The following is a 19,338-nucleotide window of genomic DNA, read 5'->3' on the forward strand; positions in this document are numbered from 1 at the left end:
CGGTGGAGTTTTATAAGTCCTTTTCAACTGTTTTTTTCTTTTTCTTTTTCTTTTCAATACTATAATATACTTTTATGAACCCATGTAGGTGAAGTTTCGTTATTGGTCTTTACCATGGCATTTAGACTCAAGGTGTGTGAAATTATTGAAGTGATTTTTCAATGAAAAGGAGTAAATAATTAAAGAAAGAACAAAATCATATATGTTCTTAGCTTAGCAACGATATCAAAATTTTCTCATACTTTTCTCTCTGTAGAATATGGCTGCATAAGAAAAAGGTAGATATCAACTGCGACTTCAGTTGCTTGAAACTTCTCTTCGATTCAAGATGGAACCTCAATTCTCCATCCCAGAGGGCGACTCATTTTCTGTGGTCAGAAGCTGGTCGGCTCCATCACCCTGCAACTCATTATCGGCAAGAAGATCCCTTTGGACAGGGAGGCTTCTAGGTTGTTGGGATGCCATGACACCTGCAGTGGCATCTAAAGCTGCAGATGTTTGATTACTCTCCTCAGAAGCCTCCTCATCCATACCAGAAGTATTAGGTTCCTCTATGGTGTCATCATCTTGCCGTGGCGGAGGAACAAAAAAAGGTATCTTACCACGCTGCCAATCATGGAGGACCATCTTTGCTGCTGTCATATAGTCAGGTTCACCACCCTATACAGAACACATTCTGTAAATGCCAGTGCAATCCTCGTCTTTCAGAAGCAAAGAATGAACATAGATTTTAAAGACACTGCAGCCAGTTTAAATACCTTAACGGGTGCAATTTACTTGGGAATAATAGTGGTGCACTAGATAATATTATTATAGTGTCCTCATCCGTATCTGGAAAGTGATTTTAGTGGTGTTATCCATTCTTAGGCATAATCCTGGTTGCCACTCGCTTAACTATTTAACCATTCTGCATTGATCCATCCTACCTAGCTAGGCGGCAAGCCAAACTTAACATCTGAACATTATGTTTCAATCATCCAATGCTCCATGATACTGTATTATGACTTCCAGACGTATAGATAAACTACTATTTTAAATTTCAGAACAATCTATGACAGGACTTTTGGCAATTCTAGTTCCAATCCTTTCCTTCAGTTTCTCCATTTCTGCCTAAAACTTAGCTGAAAGGTAATAACCATGAGGTTATAAGTCTCCATGGCCTCAGAGTTTATCCAAGGTGTTTGTATTCATTACAGAGTACAGTAAATATGTGCATATCTAATACACTTCTCAGCAATTTGAATTGCAAACACTACATGCATTAAAATGATTTTTTTTAAAAGTGCATTTCTATATGCATTTAAAGGAGAAACATACCTTCAAAAGCTTGCCTGTTGATTTGCACAGCTGAACCAGAAAGTCATCGTCATCATCCCTGACAATAATGAGATGAATTAATTACTAGGATGATTTCCGTAAAGAATCTCAATGAAAGAGTAACATAGAAATTGAATTCAAATGCCAAAAATGGGGCTGAAGCAATAATTTCAGCACAAAAAAAAAAAAAAAAAAAAAGCATGAGGAAAATTATGTCAAATTTTTTTAAGGCCTAAAATTCTTTCATTTACTAGAAACTATGGCAAAATAAAGTTTTTTGAACGAAGTTATACAACATAAATTTTTTATTAATATTATTAATATTTTATTTATTAATATTTATTTAATTATTTTAAAAAATCATATTTAATAATTGTAATATCAATTTTCTATTTGAACTTCCTGCCGGTGGAGGACAATAATATACGGCAAGCAGTGACAATATGCGATAGCAGTTTTAACATGAAATAATTATTTGAGATATCATAGGCTCCTCTTCTCTTTTAGATATAAAGTGGACTTTGAAGCCTCAGAGAATATGCAGAATATGTGAAAACTGATGCAACCAATTATAGCTGAATATCTTAAGAGGGCAAGGCGGAACAGAATATAAACAATTATTTAAAGAAGGCCATAATGCTATGAAAACCAAAGGATTCAGAAGGCCTGAATCACTTCATTCTGTAAAGCAACCTTAGACCAAAGGTAGCTCACCACTCTTTTATTTTATATGCTCTTTGAAGGTGCTCCTTCTTGACACGTTTCAGGACTTCTCCTACGTGTTCAGCAGCATCATGCAAGTTAGTCACACGAACCTGTAAAGGCCCCCAAACATTCGCATACATGAGTAGCTGTATAATCAAGCAAGATTAATCGCACGTGGAATAGAAATATTGCCCTGCCTCTTATCAAATTTATGTTCCTGAAAGATGGGAATGGTTTTTCCTTTAGTTTTGTTTCTTTCAGGTTTTTGTTTTTAAATAACAATATATCCTAACATAAGTTCCAAATTCACAAAAAGTCAACTCTTTCCTACTTACAGAAACATGATCGGCCTTAATACAAGTATACAGCAAACTATTTGATTAGCGGATAATTGTCACCAAAAAGACCCAATAGCACATTAGAAAAGTTCACCAAATGCCCCATTATACATACAGATAACTTCAACAAAATCAAACAGACGAGACACATACCACTCCCTTCAATACAATATCTGTTTCAGTATCTCTGTTCTGATAAACAACTCCAGGGCAGTCGATCAAGAAAATTCGTTTTGTTAATGTTATATACTGCCAGACCTTAGTCTCCCCTGGGATAGGAGCAACCTTACAAACCTGAAAGAAGAAGAAAATAAATCTAATTCATTAAAATTGAAACCCCTAACTGATGTTCTTATATTAACCAGAATTAATTAAAGGTGAAAGAAAATATACATTCTTAGTGCGCAATGTATTGATAACTGATGACTTTCCAACATTGGGATACCCAACAAATCCAACAGATATTGCTTGCTTGTCACTTTTTAAGCGGGCAAATTGTCTCAGTACAGATAGAAGGGAACCCTGAATTTAACAAGAATCAGTTTGACAAATTAGGATAGAGAATTCAATCTACTACTCGAAATGACAGAAAATTAGACTTTGACACACTCTATAAGAATAACATTTTTTATATAGAAAAAGACACAGGTTATATAACAGTTAAGGTAGAACACAGAAATTTCTTTTATTCCTTTTTCTAGTAGCAGTACAGTCCTATCAATATGCAGCTAGCTTGCAGAGAAAGAAAAGTTCGTTAAAGGATAAATAAAATGAGTGAGACTTAGAAAAAGAATGCAATTATACAGTAAAATGGTGAAATTATATCAAGGAACAAAAAATATTAAGAGCAAAATGCAAATTGTTTGAATTCTGAGAGATAGCATGCCATCATGGAAATAAATGGATTCCTGGAAATAAGAACTGCAGCATGCAGACTTCACTGCATCTAATTTAACATTGACATATATGACCCTACCTTGCCAAAAGACTTGCTGATACTTGCATGGAATGCTAGAGCTGGATATTCCTTGCATAATATCCTTAACCAGCCCTTTGTTGCCCAAGCTGGAACAAGATCACACTGGATAATAGGAATACATCACAAAGATTTCTAGGGAACAAGCAGAAGAAAGAAGAAGACTCCTAGTAACACATTTAACATGAGAAGTACATCTGACCTTGTTTAACAGAAGAATCATGTGTTTATGCTTGCAATGTTCTTTTAAATGCTTCTCTAAGTGATAGCATCTAGTGCCTTGGGGATCCCTGGCATCTAAGACCTGTAAAAGAATGAAAAAATAAAAAATCTTGAGAACTCTTCTTACAACCGGTTGAATAAATTTATATTCATCAAGAGCAAAAGAGTAATCAGAAGGAGAAGGCCACATAGACAATTGCAAAAGAATATGCAAAACTGAACCTCTCTGAGCAAGATCCATAAATTGGATCCATAGGTCACATGGCAAGATGCACACAGCACATATCAACCTAATAGAATGATGATGCACATCATATTTTCTAATGGTTAAAGATATTAACACCAAAAGTTAATCTCAATCCTTAACTTTTCGACATACCGTGCTTCATGATTGAGGATAACAAGAAAATGGTCTTTAATTTGGCCAAGGAAAAGTAGAATCACCTGGACAACAACGTTTGATGAGTCGATAACTTTGTAGAGTTCACCCCATATACGCTTACTTTGGCCCTTTTCAAACATTGTATGCCGAACCAGGTCCCTAAACCCATTTTCTTCACTTATTTCTTCAGGGGCATTAGTATCATGCTTCATCTCAAAAGCATCTGCAAATTTCAAACAAAGATACTCGGTACACAATTATTTGATCCCTTTGGTTATTTCATAAATGCTAATTGAAGAATCCAAATAAAATAAAATAAATGCACCCGTTACAATGAAATCAGACAAAAAAATACAAAATAGACATGATGCACGAATAACTAAATGCAAGAGAAGCCAGTTCATTCACCCTGAGAATCATCAGCTTTGTTGAGTAAAGACTCGTAATCAACTGCCAAGAGCTTTGGCCGTTTCCTCTTTCGGTTAGGTCCAAACGCATCCTGAAAGGGCTCTGTATCAAGAAGATGTACCCTGGCTTGCTACACAAATAAGAAATATACAAACGAAAACACATGTGAGAATTCAACTCCAGCACAATTTCAATGACCAATACAATATTCTAAATCCCAAATAGGAACTGGTATGATCAAAGTCGTGCGCAGTATATCTGAAAGAGGGAATCTAAGTTGAAATATACCTTCTGATGATCATTTAAAAGCGACAACGGAAGTTTTCTCTCCTTCAAGATAACATGATAGCCTTTTGACATGCGCTTTTGAAGCTCTTCGCGGAAAAATTCAAGGTCCTTCTGAATTACAACCCTCGTAGGTACTGCACAAAACCAACACAGGTTGTATTTAATTACTCCTATATCACACGTTAACTTTCTATCATACACATTTTTTTTTTTATTAAATTGAAAGAATTGAATGCTTGCAAGTATGTGATTAATAGGAACATACTGGACCAACGGCGGTCAGGCTGGATACGAGTATTAGGTAAGTCCTTAGATTGCAAATCATGCTTCAATATTTTGCCCTTATAGTCACGCACTGGTTTATTCTTGTACATGTTTAGCCGCCGAACAGTGGCGGCGGTACGTATTGACGTATTACTTCCATTGCTACGATTTGTATCAAGTGAATGCTTTGGCTTACCAGACACGTTTACGTTCTTCTTTTTCTTCACCATCTTCTCCTGTTTGGTTTGCAGGTGCGATGGTTGGGCAAGGGAATTGATTATATTATGAGCTACGGATGTCTCACTTTTAAGTGTGCTCAGTAAAAGCGAAGGGAAGTTAAAATAACCTTAGAAGGTACATAGGGTTTTTAATTTTAATTTTAATTTATTTAGGAAAATAGAATTAATAATAATATAAAAAAATTTAAAAATAATATAGAACCTTTTTATGGGTTGAAATTCTGAAATTTCTATAAATTCCATTTCCTAATTATTTCTTTATTTAATAAGGATGCTTTGTTCCTAAAGAAGAGCTGTATAAAACTTTGAAAATATTATTGTTACCTTGATTGGATATTAGTATATATTAGTTATTTACATGGCTATTATTATTTTAATTATAAATAGATTTCATAGATATAATTTAATAATATTTTAAATTTTTAGTATTAATTTATAAATATTTTAAAAATAATAGCAACTGAATGGATATGGATGATGCATAATTATTTTAAATATTTTTAAAATTTTAAAATTTTATTAATATGATAATATAAAATTATATTAAAAATATTTATTATATAATTTTAGTATTATATAAATTAATAAATTAATATAATATCACACTATTTTAAAAAATTATTATGTAATTAAAAATTAATTTATTATTGAATATAATATAAAAATACTATTTAAATATTATTTTTAAAATCAAAATTTTCATCTAATTAGAAACTAATTTATTAGTTAATATATTATTAAAATAAGATTAATATATTATTTTTAAAATAGAATTAGTATCATTGTCTAATTAATAGATTATTTATTAATTATTATAATATTAAAATATAATTAGTATGTTATTTTTTAGAATTAGAGTCAGTGTTTAATTAGACATTTAACTTATTAATTAATAAACCATTATAAAATATAAAATTACACATAAATTTAAATTCTATATGTCAAAAATAAGTACATATATCAATATAAAAATCTTATATGTCAAAAATTAAAAATATATATCAATATTTAATATATATATATATATATATATATATATATATATATATATATATAAAATTTGTGACAGAATTTAATTCACGTGATATAATATATTCCTTAAAATTTGTGGAGGACTCGAACTTGTTCTCCAATACACAGATATTTTTCTTTTCATACGATCAGTTTTTCTTTTTTAGAGTTGGCCCATGTTTAAGTGAATTTCTTTTTTCTTTTGCTTTATGGCTACATTAGCAGTTTGTTTATATTAATATATAATTATTAATAATTTTATAAGTTAAATTATTAATTTAAAATAGTTATTTTAATTGTAAATATTATATTACAAAAATAATTATATTTAGCTATAATTTTATTTTAATAAGTATTTAATATTGCTATTTATTTTAATAATTTAAAAATTATAAAAAAATAAAAAATATATATATAGTAAATGAGTGATATTATGTATTATTATTATTATTATTATATTAAGCTATCATCTTATCTTAATAAGTATTTAATTATATATCATTTTATTTATTAATATTTAATATTATTATTTTATTTAATTAATACTTAATATCATAATAAAGCATTATATAACTACATCAAAATATTATATATTTTTATTAAAACTCTCAATAATGTAATTTTATAAAATGTTGTAGGAAAATTCAACTTACTTTATATATAAAGATTATAAATTTATCCACGAAATGCTGGTAGTAATGAATTTATTTTTCCTAATTTGATATTTAGGTGAATTGCAAGCTAAAAAGGGAAAATATATATATATTCTTTTTTTGAATCTGAATTAGCATTCAAATCAATGATTGTTGCGACTCTTAAGTACCTATAGCTCCCTACTTATCAAGATCAAGGAGTTTGATCCGTGTGTTCATCTCAAACATAACCACAATCGGAATAGATTATTAAAATCTTAAGAGAACATTCAAACTAATATCATAATTAATAATGTCTTTTTTTCTTTTATGGAAACTAATCTGATAATTAACTCAGATTTAAAAAAGAAGAATACAAACAACAAGATAGATGTGTTTCTTGAACGCTACACCGTCATTAGAGTAACAGATGAAATCAAAGGAAAGTAAGAATCCTGAATTTCCCTGACGTTTCAGAGTGAAATCAGAAATCAGTTGGATCTTTTTATTGGTTTTGCCCTTTTTGTTTGTATCTGGTGGGCATGGTTACTCGTAGACTGTAGTAATAGAAGTCAATCATTTCTGAAACATGCAATGCGAGCTCACCAAGCACTGACCTGCTCCGATCACTGCTCCTCCGGGGGTAAAAGTGTATGGGAAATGGCAGCCTCTGACAAAATTCTAACTGCCCCTGTGTAACCAGACCAAGAGCACACCAAAACCACGTGCACTCCGTTTTTTTAACCTTTTTCTTCAATCATATTCATGGGTTCCACACTTCCACTTGAAATTGAAAGTCTTTCCTCCAATTTTGTTTACCCCAGCCCAAGCCCCAGCCTCAGCCCCTTTTTCTAGGCCTAAAAGGTTGACTAACTTCGCACCCTGTCGCGAAGGAGTCCAAAGCATTTTGCTCATGCCACCCAAACTAGAGTTGTATGTTTTTATTCAACAATGTTTACTTCTTGTTCAATGTTAATTTGATTGTTACCATTAACATTTCTTTCTCGTGCTACATGTACACTTTATTTTTTTTTTTTTTTTGGGGGGGGGGGGTGGGGTGGAGTGTTCACTTGTCATATAGTTGCCACTTTGTGAATTGAATTGCAGCATAATAACATAACACTGTAAGGTAGCAAGTCAACACCAATTCCTCTCACTAACATTCTTGGAGAAGATTTCTTAAGAAAACAAAATTGAATGGAGGAGTTTTAAATGGAGTGGACCCAATATTTCACACTAATCAAGTGAACAAGCCCTTATCCTTTCAGCCATGAATCAATATATCCTGTCCAAAAAGTTGCCACTCATGCTTCTTCTGTTTGGAATGGAATGGATGGTCTAAAAGACCATCCCCTGCTCCATACCTATCAGCTTGGCATTTTCAATTTGATATGGCCACCCTCAATACTACATCTATGTCATAAATAATTATCAGACATCCTACTTTATTTAATAAAACCATGACATAACACCTAATCTACTGAAAGAGAGGAGTAGTACCTTTGGATCCCAGCTACTTCAGTTGATGGAAAGAGAAATTAAAATCTCTCGAGGAATCAAGAGATTGATAGATAAAGCAAAGCATTCATTACGAATAATTAATATATATATATATATACAAGAAGAATTCTTAAAAAATCAAAACTACCGGCTTCTGCTGTAAGAGACCGATGTGGAAAATATAGGTAACAAAAAAAAGAAAAAAGAAAATCAAGAGAATGATCAAAATATAAAAATTTCTTGATTTCAACACTTTATTGTGTCTTTTGTTTTTCTTAATCTACTAATCAAACAAATCTCAATTACTCTTTTTCCCAATCCATAATTGCACCTTAATACTCAATCTCATCAGAAGTTTACAAACCCAAAAAACCAAAAACCAAAAAGAAAAAATTACAGCAATTAACAGATCAGAAAGTCCATTTCCAGATCTTGATTCTCAAATCAACCTTGCACTTAGAAGCAGAAGTTACAGCGACAGTGGGCGACTTCCCTTTAGGTACAACACCTTTAATTCCGTCACAAGTAACCCTAATCCCGACCTTCTTAGTCTTTAATCCACCCATCTTCAGTTTCACTTTAGTATCCAACTCAATCTTCAATGCAACTCCACCGCTCTTCTTCTTCAGATCAGATCTCAACGCATTCACAGACTCCGCGTCCAGATCATTCGACCCAGAAACCACTACGTTTCGGAAGCTAGTCTCGTTCTTCTTGCCTAAAGTATAAGCAGGAATTGTTCCATTTCCAAGAAACACATCGCCATCACTTGAAAGCGAAGATATGGCGAAAGAATCATAAAAGAAAGTAAGATGTGAATTAGGGTTCTTGGAGATAAGCGTCAAGTTAAGCAGAGTAGAGACATGTGAAGAAGAGGAGTCAGCGGATGTGGTGAGATTGAGGCGGTGAATGCGAAGAGAAGGGATAGAGAAAGCGGGGCGGTGAGGGCGGTACAAAATATAAAGAGCAGCGCCGGCAATTGCGGCGAGAAGGATGAGGAGAAGGATGGCGAGCAAGGTCCAGAAGCAGCAGCAGCAGCAAATGCTTCTGCCACTGCGAGTGCGACGGCGACGCGGCTGAGGACGATAAGGCGGGCGAGCAGTCGGGTTGTAGAGATGAGATTTGTTGGAGGCAGGAGGTGGTGGATTTGGTGCCGGAGTAGTAGCGGCAGTGGTGGCGGTGCCCCCGTTTGTGGCTGGTTTGGAAGAAGGGAAGACTCTATCCGACATTTTAGGGAAATTGTAAAGACAAAAAACAGATGGGTGTGTGAAAGGTGAAAGAGAGGAGAGGGAATTGTTAAAGAATAAAAGAGTGGGAGAAAGAGAGAGAAGAGAAAAGAACAATCTACCAAAGAAGCTCTAAATTTACTAACTTTGAGGTCAAGTCTTTTTTTCTTTAATTTAATTTCTCTCCAATGGAGACATCTAATCTAAAAACACGTACTCTTGAGCTTAACCTTGGTGCTTCACACGTGATGCTTGCATTTCGTGGGCTCCATTCTTTTTCTTCTTTTTTTTTATAACGTTTTGATTGATTTATTAGGGGTAAAAGGTGAGTTTTAATTAATTAATTATAGATGCATCATTATGGTTTAATTGTTGCTCTTTCTTAACTCTAGTCGATGATTATTTGAGTTCTTCCCATCTTTTTTTACCTATTTTTATCCCATTAATTCTTCCTTATAAATATGTTGACCCTTTTTCTCAAATCTATATGTTAATATATAGTTTGTCAGCAATTAAAATTTAATGTATTTTTAGATTTAATTTGACAGAAAATTCAAATTCAAATTTATTTCCACCGTATTTATAACTAAAAGAATAATTAAACTTAAATAATAATAAGGTCTTTTTCCATATTTTCACACTATCTAAATGAAAATAGAATGATATAATTTCACTACTAATTGTTTATCTGTACATTTTTTTATTAATTAGAACAATTTTCTAATTTTAACATATGAGCCGTGGAGTACCATATAAATAATCGAATTGGAAAGGAAGAAAAATCCATAAGAGTCTAAGCAAGGCAAGAATCAAGGTTGAACAACAAATCTTATACAAGACTTTCCTTCATTTGACAAGTGACAGACAGAACCTGAAAACAAACTTTAAAAAAAAAAAAAAAAGTTACAGATGCTAAAGGGAAAAAGGACACTGAAAATAAGGAGTAAAAGGCAAAAAAGGGTTTATGTTTGCTGTAATTAGAAGGCAACTTATTTTTGTATTAATATGCATGGGTAGATAGCGACGCACCAAATCCTTTCCTGCAAACCCACCGACGGGACGACGAGTCTCTGCAGTTGTTTCTATGTCCACGTCCCTGGCACACCAAATAGCTGCAGCCTAAGCATTCATAATTTTAAAATAAATAATTAGTTAAGTAATCAGAGTCATTAGTTGCAAATAACTTAACCTTTAATCCTAAGTCAAATGAGCAGATGATTATTAAGACTGGTGGTTTTTCGAGGCTGTTGTTTCTGATTTATGAAGTCAGCATTACAATTTTGTCATTTTGAGTTTAATTTTTATTTAATTATATTCTTACTCATGAAAGATTAATAAATGATGAATTCAACTTTTTATTTTTGCAAGTACTTTGGAGGCCACCGACACTTTCTAGCATATAATTCTTGTATAATATTTATCATTATGGTTGAAATGTTGACCCCTTTTCCTTCCTTTTCTTCTTATCCAAAGTCAAAAATCAATTCTCCCATTCATACACATCTTGCTTTTTAATTACAATGCTTTTTTGTTCTCCGGTTTATGTTAACATCCTTTCTTCTAAAATTGAATTATCGCTTCAATCAACTATTCATCTTATTAAAATTTTTTAATTCTTTTCTAAATGTCTATCCTAAAATTAGTTAATTAGTCAATCGAATTAGTCAGGTTTTGATTTGACTGGATTTTTTATTTTTAAAATCTAATCAAACCAAATTCACTATTAATATTTAAATCAACCGACCCAACCACCCAATTCTAATTCACTTTTAGAAACATGGGTGGCAACTACTAATACAGACTATTTCTTTTAGTCATTATATTTTGTTTTTAAGAAAATAAAAATAAAACTTTTAGGTCAAATTGTATGAATGAGTCCTTACTCCTACAAAAAATTGAAATAAGAAATCATGTCACATCGGATTTTAATTTGAAGAATATACATGCATTAATGTAGATGCTTTACAATTTAACTTGGTAAATTTTGATAAACAATAATCTGTCATACATGATGCCAAGGAAACACATCCATGTATTTTAAACAGATTTTTTTTTTGGAATTCTACTAACATAAATATCTTAGATATACTAATCATTAAGGAAAAGACTAGACACCATTACTTGAATCCTGTAACTATAATTAAGAAAACCAAATTGTTTATCAACTACACCAAACCATCAAAACTGGCTATTATCAAATTTGTCATAATGCCATTCATTTCTTCTCTCGCTTTCAGCTATCCTGCTTCCTAAATTGATTGATTGCTAAGGAATTTGCCCCATCACGCAGATATTATTGATATTTGATACTACCACAGTAGATCATGGAGACCCACAAAATTTAATTTCAGGTGGGTGCCATTCTCCTTGTATATAATGCAATAAAATGTCAAGTTTTATGGCAAGCAAAAGGATCATGCATCTAGGCTAGCCATCTGATAAAATACTAATGGCTCAAACTCACCTACCAAGCTCCCTTATTTTGCCTTGCTTCTAACCAGGGATCTGTCTGCTATCCTCAGGTTTTCTACTCCGAATTAGCTGTAGTCATTACTGCCACTGAGGCAAGAGATGATCATATATTTTCCTGTCTTTCTATTGCCTTCAACTTATACGACAATCTATCTTCTGGACCTTTATTCAGATACTGCATATCATTTTATTCAATATCAGATCACCTGTTAGGTCTCCCCACATCTATCCAGGGCCACCACCCCATTCCCCAATCCCCAGTGCAAGAAATTCAAGATTCTGTAGCTTCAACACAAGGCAAAAAGCACTGGAAATCCACCAATATAGATGTAGTTTCGGGCAACCAAATTCAATGTATATAACTTGTACTAAAGAACGATTCTTGGATTTTTACTGAGTAATCGGATGAAAGGAAGAAAAAAGTAATTCAATGCATTACTTTGTGTACGAGATTTCTTACTTCTCCGGCTTACAGTTGTCGAATATGAAAATGAAAGCGACAATAATGTAATATCTTCCTCTATTTGGTGAGGTACAAGTGTAAGGGTCGAGAGAGACCATACTATTACTAGACTTCTTCAATAACAGAGATGAACACAATACATGTCCCTTTCCGTTTATCTTTAAATGTTCTCTAGATTGGAACACAATCATATCCAACCATGCCAGAAAAGCTTTTATCACATGCACATGCACATGCATGTTAGAATGCTACATAAGCAGGCCAAAAAATATTTTGCCGAAAAGAAACAAGCTGCATGTGAAGTCATGAGCATGTTTGCCTGGTAAGCAACGGATGAGCCATATACAAATATTAGTTAGTTATAATTATCCAATTCCTACATTAATTTAAATGCCTTTTTTTATAGTTTTTTGCATGTTCTTAGCAAAATAAATTGAGCTCGTGGATTGCGATCGGGAGCTGTCACTGATCAAAGCAATACAATTGAAGTATAATTTCATTTTTTTGGTATAACAACAGCTCAAATGAACGAATCTAATCAGCAGATTCGTTTTCCAACTTCACAAGAAAGGGATTTCTGCACATTCAAAATTATATGGAGAATATGACTCATCCGGTTCTTGGAAGCCTGTAATGAATGGTACAAAGAAAGATTATCTGCTACATCTTCTACCTCCTCCAAATTCTTGGGCGCCAGCTGCTGCAGTCACTTACAAATGTGTTATTTGTCTCTCTACTCTCTTCATAGACGCTCTTTGATGTCCCCTAATCTGTCATTAGCCACAGTTAGCAGGTAAGTCTGCATTTTGACCTTTTCCTCATTTTCTGGGTATCCACATGAAAAAAGATGGAGAAAACATATTTCCAAAAAATGAAATGAAAATAATCAATTAGCAGTTAAGAGGGGAAAACAAGGAGGTCACCACACACATACACCAAGAAGGTGAGAGGGAAAGAAAGAGAGAGAGAGCACTCACTTTCCTAGTCCCTAGAAAATGCAATTGCAATATAACGGACCCTTCAAAATAAAGAGGGGGGATGGGAAAAAAGGTTCTAGAAGATGCAGTAACAATTGAATGGACTAGTTGAAAACAAGAGAAGTTGGAGTGGGTCATATATTGCACTATAACCATCTTGAAGATGTACAAAATTCATCTCATCTATACCATAATGAAACTTTCATTAGAAAAGGCTTTGGGCTTGTCTTTAATTGTTTTTCATTTTATGGTTCACTTGGCATTTTTTTATTCAAAGAATTGTGAGTGATACGTACCTCTGAGTTTTGATGTTTCTGTACATGAGCATAATAGTCAATAAAACAGGCAGTGCTGCTGAGCACAGGTGTTCCAAAGAGTGCCCACTAATAAAGTACCGATTTGCACGATATATTTTTCTGTCCAGAGCTCCTTCAAACTTGGCTAAAAGGCAAACCCCTGCACTACATGGTATTAACATTTATAGACAGATGGTGCATCAAGAATCTAAACTAGAGAGTTCACTAACTATATGAAATTTCATTTGTACACAATAAGTATAAACAAGCTAAGATGACATATAAGATAAACAGAAACTTGACCATGAAACAGACACTATAATTAATAATTGCAAACTTTTTTTCAACTGTTTTCCATAAGAATGGTTTACATCTCCAGACTCAATCCAGTCTCCTTGATCATGAAATCAAAATTTTTCTAAGGATAGGAAATGCAACACTCAAGAATGGACCCTACTCTGAAAGATAATAATTAGGAGTTCAAAAATAGAGACTGGATAAAGATTGGTCCCTACAAGAAGTGAAAGTTTCCTCATGATGTTCAAGACTATTCATCTTAGTGAGTGAGAGTGAGAGAGAGAGAGAGAGAAGGTAAAAAGCTTCTTGTGTCTCTCAGCAGCCCATACTCCTTGTGTTACACGAATAATTCTATTGACCAAGTCTTAATCAAGTAAAAGGCCTCGTTGTAGTCACTGCATCCACTGTCATAGCAAAAAGCTTACCGCCTTCCAACCAGTATACAACTAACCAGGTCTTTCCATAGAAAACTATACGCCAGAAAAGTTTATCTCTCCTTGTGAGACTTTGCTTTTCTATTTATTCTATTCAAGGAGACAAATCCGAAAGCACATCCTTCACTCACTTCTTTCACATACCATGTTTCTGCCTAGAAAAAGGAGTTCAAGCATTGTATTTTAACACTCATTGCTAATTGACGTATGTAATCATATGCTTCCTCACCAATTGGGTCATGAGGCCATGAATCATCCAACTAGCAGACAAAGCAAGAAAAATAGGAGGCCTAACAACTATCATCCAAACTCCTCTGCAAGTTTAAGACCATCAGATAGAAGAGACTTGAAAACAAGCGTAAGAGCTACAAACAAATTCTCATTGTAAACTTATGCACATTCTCTTTCAAAACCCAAAATTTATAAATTTCCATCAAAGGATTTTTGGCAAATTTTTGCAAAGTATCACCTATTTTATGTTGTTGCTGTGTTGATAAACTTGAGTTTCAAATTGCAACGGCACAAGAATCATAAAATGCCACAGCTCTTTCAATGTATACACATCTGTACAACAAAAGATTGTTTTGCAACATTCTTCTGGAGGTATTTTCTATGCATTATGAAAAACTTGAATTTGTTTAATCTTTACTAATTATGATAGCACAGATAAAAGACAGACGTCATGAATACCTGCTGCCCAAAGCCAGTAAATTGAGTGTGTATATTTGGGCGGGTACAAAAATGTCATGCCCGGTATGGCTATGCATGGAATCAGCTGGAACATCATGCACAATCGAAGATCATTAAAAATTCTGCAACCAACTAGCAACCCAAGCTCAGCAGAAAACTTAAGAAAATCACACAGGATTAAACGGAGGCTTACATATCAAATGTAGAAAGTGAAAGCCTACCTTGCATAAGCAGTGCTAAGTAAAATAACAACTAGAAGTCCAAATAAACAACTTAATCCAACCCTTTTCCCCACTCTTTCCACAACAAAACTAGAGAAAAGTGAAGAATAGGCTATCATCATCTGCATATAAAAATGCACACATATTAAGTAATTGAACCCGACACATACTGGTCCATATTAATTCAATTAACCAAACTATGGAATTAAAGACCATCTACGAAAGTCACAGACATTCCACTTTCAGATAGAGTAATAACTAACCACAAATGTCTGAAAAAAATCATTTTCTTATAAACCAGACGAGCAGAGTATAAAATTTTTGATTTTTGAAAAAAATAAAAAGAGAATTGGCTCAAGAGAATTATACAACAGAAAAGTAATGCTAACCGGCAAGGTATCCCACATGAATCTACTGTCGTCAGGCTTGAGATGATAATAAGCAGACCCAAATGCAACACCCATAATTCCACCATAAAACATCACCCAGCCCCAAACTTCTCCTCGTAAACTGCAAATTATTATCATCATCAAACAGCAAAGTAAATAAATATTTAGAAGAACTATAACACAAACCATACCAAACAGACCAACCTTATATTGAAAAATGATCCTCGAATAGAAAGGACAAAGCCCACAACACCCACAACAAGAAATGGGAAAATGGTGATCACATTCAAAGTATTGGGCACTCCTGTTGAGAGTCAAACTTTACCCAGATAGCAAAATCACTTGAATCATTACAAAGAAAAAAATAAACAAGAGTAGAAATGCAAAATTACCAAGAAAATTGCGCATGTCAGCAAATAGATGATGCTTGTGGGAAAGAGGAATTTTGGGAGTGGCAAACATGAGTAATACCCAAAACAATAGTCCTAATACCCATTTCTGGCTTCTTTTCTTTCCTTTTCCTATTATTTCCACCTCTTTATTTTCCATCCATCCCATCTCTCTCCAATTCCTTTTTTCACTCTGCAAAAGTATTATTAGTATCTTCTTCTGTTTTTACACTAAAAACCTTCAATTTCTCCCTTTTCTCTTTCGCCGTCCGTTGCTTTAGTTTTTTTGTTTTTCTTAACTCGTTTCAGCAATTGTTTGTTTCAATGTCGTTTCGCTGATTTTTCTTATTCTTTTCTTTTCTTTTTTCTTTTTCCTTCATTATGGTCTTGATTTGACGATATACGAGTTTTACTTTCACACTACACTTCTGCAATTCCAATACGACTAGCCCTCTTCCTTCCTCCGTGTATTTCGGCTAAAGCGGCACCGCCGCACTACTACTAATCATTGAAGAAAGTACAGCCCATAAAATGATTGATATGCCGCTGTAGAGCTGTTGGGCTTTAGGCAGCCCTCGTATAATATTTAAAGGTAATTAATAATTAGTAAATTTTGGAAGAATTAAATTCAATTTATATTGAATAACTAATGTCTTCATTATTTAACAATGTCAGTATTTTTAAATATAAGCCCTTCAAATTCTTCAAATAATTATAAAAGAAATTCTAAACATACTTTATAAATAAGAGGACAAATTGGAAGGAGGATGAAAATATGAACAAATAAAACAAGCATATAAGTGCAGAGAAAAACATTAAAAGCTAAATGGAACCTGAACACATTAAGGACTGGGTGCTCCTGAAAGTGCATGACCTCTAGTTCTAAAGGCCGGCAAGGTTAAGTATTAGAAGCCCCATTAATTATAGCTTGGAGCCGTGAGGTTTCATGGTTTAGTCGGAAGTGTACGGGGAAGTCTCTCCTGAGCAGAATCAGGACTGCGTTTTCTGGTTACTGTGTATTCCATTTGGCATGCTAGAAATGGACAAGCTCTTCAGCAGCATCAAGTTTGCTGAACACAGTGTTTCTCTCTTCTTTGTTTCTTAAATGAAGATTAGGGAATGTGTTATCTACAGATTTCGGAAGATAGGATCATACCAGTACTCCTATTTCAGCTATTCTATTAGATGCATGGAATTGTCTTCTTTGATTGATTGATGGCCTCGTTGTGATTTATAAAATTTATTTATATCAAAGCAAATATAGTTAAATTTCTTGAATGAATTATTAATTTTTTGGTCATTCGTTATATATTTATATTTTAAGTTTTTATGTTTATGTCGCTGCTAATAATCCACTTAATTCCAAGCTTTGAAAAGAAATTCGTTTCTTTACCGTCGAATTGCTTGAACAGTTTATTTGTCTATACGATGGGGCCATGTTCTACTTTGTCAAAAAGAAAAAAAGAAAAAAAAGGAAAAGTAAAAGAAATGATGGTAGTACTTTGCTGAAACCAAATTCTGTGAACAAGTTAGGTATCATTAAACATTTAAATTCAGACTAAATGCATTCAAAGTAACAAAAAGATAAATAATAGTTGAATTAAAATAATTTTATATATCTAAAATTTGAAATGTGAATATAAATATAAATTCAGTATATCTTTATATTGAGATATTTTATTAATAATATTTAGAAAAGAAAATTCTAATCTAAAAATTCTGATACCATATAAAAAAAACCATTTCATTCAAAAAATTTAAGTTATTAAATGAGCTTTTGAGAATAATTTTATAAATATGTTATTATTTTAATGTATTATTATTTTAATATTATAATTTATCATTAAGTAAATATTAGTTCAATTTTTATTATTGCATTTAAAACGATGGATATTGAGTTGTCGGTATTATTTAGATTTTATATATATACTACAATTAATATAAAAATAATATTTATATATGAGTGTTATATATATATATATATATATATATATATATTTTATTATTTAAAATTAATAAATATATATCAATTATATGTCAGGTTGATATATAAATAAAACGTACACTAAATTTAACGAAAATTGTCTTTTTAACTTTTCTATTTAAAAGACTAATAAAGCAAGGAATAAGAAAATAAAACTAAATTGTCAAAGTGACTCAGACCCCATTTAGAGACTCGTTTCAAAGACAAGTTCATATATAGGGTAGTATCTCTTTCTTTCTTTCTTTTTAATTAATAAGAAAATTTTATTAAATATGCTTTTTTTTACAATTAAAATGAGATATTCTTTTTTTAAATAAAGTGCAAGAGTACAATAAACCTTAAAGATTAAATAAATGAGATCTTACAAAAACAGATCAAGATAAATAAATATAAGCCAAAAAAAACCCAAAATACTCCACAAACCCTAATAAGAAAGGAGAAATGTAGACACCGCCACTGCCATTGCTACAAAGCCATCACCCTATAGCTCAACCCTTGATCTTTTGTTAAGCTTATAGAGATGGAACTTGATTTGCAACGCCATAGTGCTTCTTTGATGAAAATCAACCTAAAATCAAAGCAGAAATACGAGATTAAAATAGTTAATAGAGAGGGAGGAGGAGAGAACTCCCCATCTACCAGTCTTTCATGGAGATAAGCATTCTCAACCCACCAAAATTTGGAATTGAGCATTTGAAGGATATGAACGATATCAAAGAAATAGATTGATGCGCTTTGAGCCACCATCGAAATTCTTAATTGATATTAAAAAAAAAAAAGGTGGCTAAAAAATACAAAAACAGGAATAAATCCATAAATTTGTCTTGTAAGAAAAGGGACAAAGTCCATATCTAACCATAAAAGCTCCACCATGGGAGCAGCGGATCTTCTCCACTAAGAGGGAGCCCGAAAAACTTATTGATAGAGACTTATTAACTACAAAAAACAAAAGTTAAAAATGGTGAAACCGAAACGAGAAAGGTAATTTTGGCCTAAAAAGAGGCGAAGACCACCTCTCAAAACCACTAGTTAATGTTGCTGGTTTTAGATAAAGCGAGGGAGGAGAGCCCCTCTCTACGGATCAGTGTCTCTTATTCATTCAAAATAATTCTTTCTTTCTTTCTTCTATGGGAAAGACTCTTGAGATTTTGCTCATATTATCAATTTAAAAAACTTGAGAGCTTCTCACTGTAGTTTTCATTTTTCTAGGCTGACTAA

The 19,338-nt window shown here is 32.8% G+C and overlaps 3 protein-coding genes and 1 long non-coding RNA gene across 5 annotated transcripts; all 4 read right to left on the reverse strand.

Moving 5' to 3' along the window:
• Positions 1–135: 135 nt before the first annotated feature.
• Positions 136–5,192, reverse strand: LOC8259577 (nuclear/nucleolar GTPase 2). Its single transcript, XM_002516389.4, has 11 exons — positions 4,902–5,192; positions 4,637–4,770; positions 4,349–4,478; positions 4,003–4,163; positions 3,539–3,640; positions 3,337–3,441; positions 2,754–2,882; positions 2,514–2,654; positions 2,032–2,132; positions 1,318–1,375; positions 136–660 (listed from the first exon to the last, which is right to left on the reverse strand). The coding sequence occupies exons 1-11, from the start codon at positions 5,128–5,130 to the stop codon at positions 337–339; spliced, it is 1,614 nt and encodes a 537-aa protein (XP_002516435.1). The 5' UTR covers positions 5,131–5,192; the 3' UTR covers positions 136–336.
• Positions 5,193–8,501: 3,309 nt separating this feature from the next.
• On the reverse strand, positions 8,502–9,677 carry LOC8259579 (NDR1/HIN1-like protein 13). The gene has a single exon (XM_002516391.4). It carries the CDS (start codon positions 9,509–9,511, stop codon positions 8,693–8,695), a length of 819 nt encoding a protein of 272 aa, XP_002516437.1. The 5' UTR covers positions 9,512–9,677; the 3' UTR covers positions 8,502–8,692.
• Positions 9,678–12,903: 3,226 nt separating this feature from the next.
• LOC8259580 lies at positions 12,904–17,372 on the reverse strand. 2 transcript variants are annotated; one of them, XM_015717581.3, is made up of 7 exons: positions 16,140–17,372; positions 15,952–16,051; positions 15,748–15,868; positions 15,359–15,480; positions 15,138–15,259; positions 13,717–13,876; positions 12,904–13,268 (listed from the first exon to the last, which is right to left on the reverse strand). In XM_015717581.3, exons 1-7 carry the CDS (start codon positions 16,303–16,305, stop codon positions 13,262–13,264), a joined length of 798 nt encoding a protein of 265 aa, XP_015573067.1. In that variant the 5' UTR covers positions 16,306–17,372; the 3' UTR covers positions 12,904–13,261. The 2 variants fall into 2 exon arrangements, with proteins under 2 accessions (XP_015573067.1, XP_015573066.1); XM_015717580.3 differs by having other exon boundaries at positions 12,904–13,213; positions 16,140–17,366.
• Positions 17,373–18,481: 1,109 nt separating this feature from the next.
• LOC125369476 lies at positions 18,482–19,338 on the reverse strand. Its single transcript, XR_007215176.1, has 2 exons — positions 18,977–19,338; positions 18,482–18,688 (listed from the first exon to the last, which is right to left on the reverse strand). It is a non-coding gene; the product is annotated as an uncharacterized LOC125369476 (long non-coding RNA).

Source organism: Ricinus communis, chromosome 3 (assembly GCF_019578655.1).
Source record: "Ricinus communis isolate WT05 ecotype wild-type chromosome 3, ASM1957865v1, whole genome shotgun sequence".
Lineage (NCBI taxonomy): Eukaryota > Viridiplantae > Streptophyta > Magnoliopsida > Malpighiales > Euphorbiaceae > Ricinus > Ricinus communis.

Excerpts from the sequence above, each read along its gene's own strand:
- LOC8259577 (XM_002516389.4), bottom strand. The coding sequence starts at position 5,130 with ATGGTGAAGAAAAAGAAGAACGTAAACGTGTCTGGTAAGCCAAAGCAT. Across the intron at positions 4,479-4,636 it reads TTTTAAATGATCATCAGAAG|CAAGCCAGGGTACATCTTCT; the intron begins GTATATTTCAAC and ends TTATTTGTGTAG. Across the intron at positions 3,641-4,002 it reads CATCAAACGTTGTTGTCCAG|GTCTTAGATGCCAGGGATCC; the intron begins GTGATTCTACTT and ends ATTCTTTTACAG.
- LOC8259579 (XM_002516391.4), bottom strand. The coding sequence starts at position 9,511 with ATGTCGGATAGAGTCTTCCCTTCTTCCAAACCAGCCACAAACGGGGGC.
- LOC8259580 (XM_015717580.3), bottom strand. The coding sequence starts at position 16,305 with ATGGGATGGATGGAAAATAAAGAGGTGGAAATAATAGGAAAAGGAAAG. Across the intron at positions 15,481-15,747 it reads TCATGTGGGATACCTTGCCG|ATGATGATAGCCTATTCTTC; the intron begins GTTAGCATTACT and ends TTTTATATGCAG. Across the intron at positions 13,877-15,137 it reads TTACTGGCTTTGGGCAGCAG|GGGTTTGCCTTTTAGCCAAG; the intron begins GTATTCATGACG and ends CATGTAGTGCAG.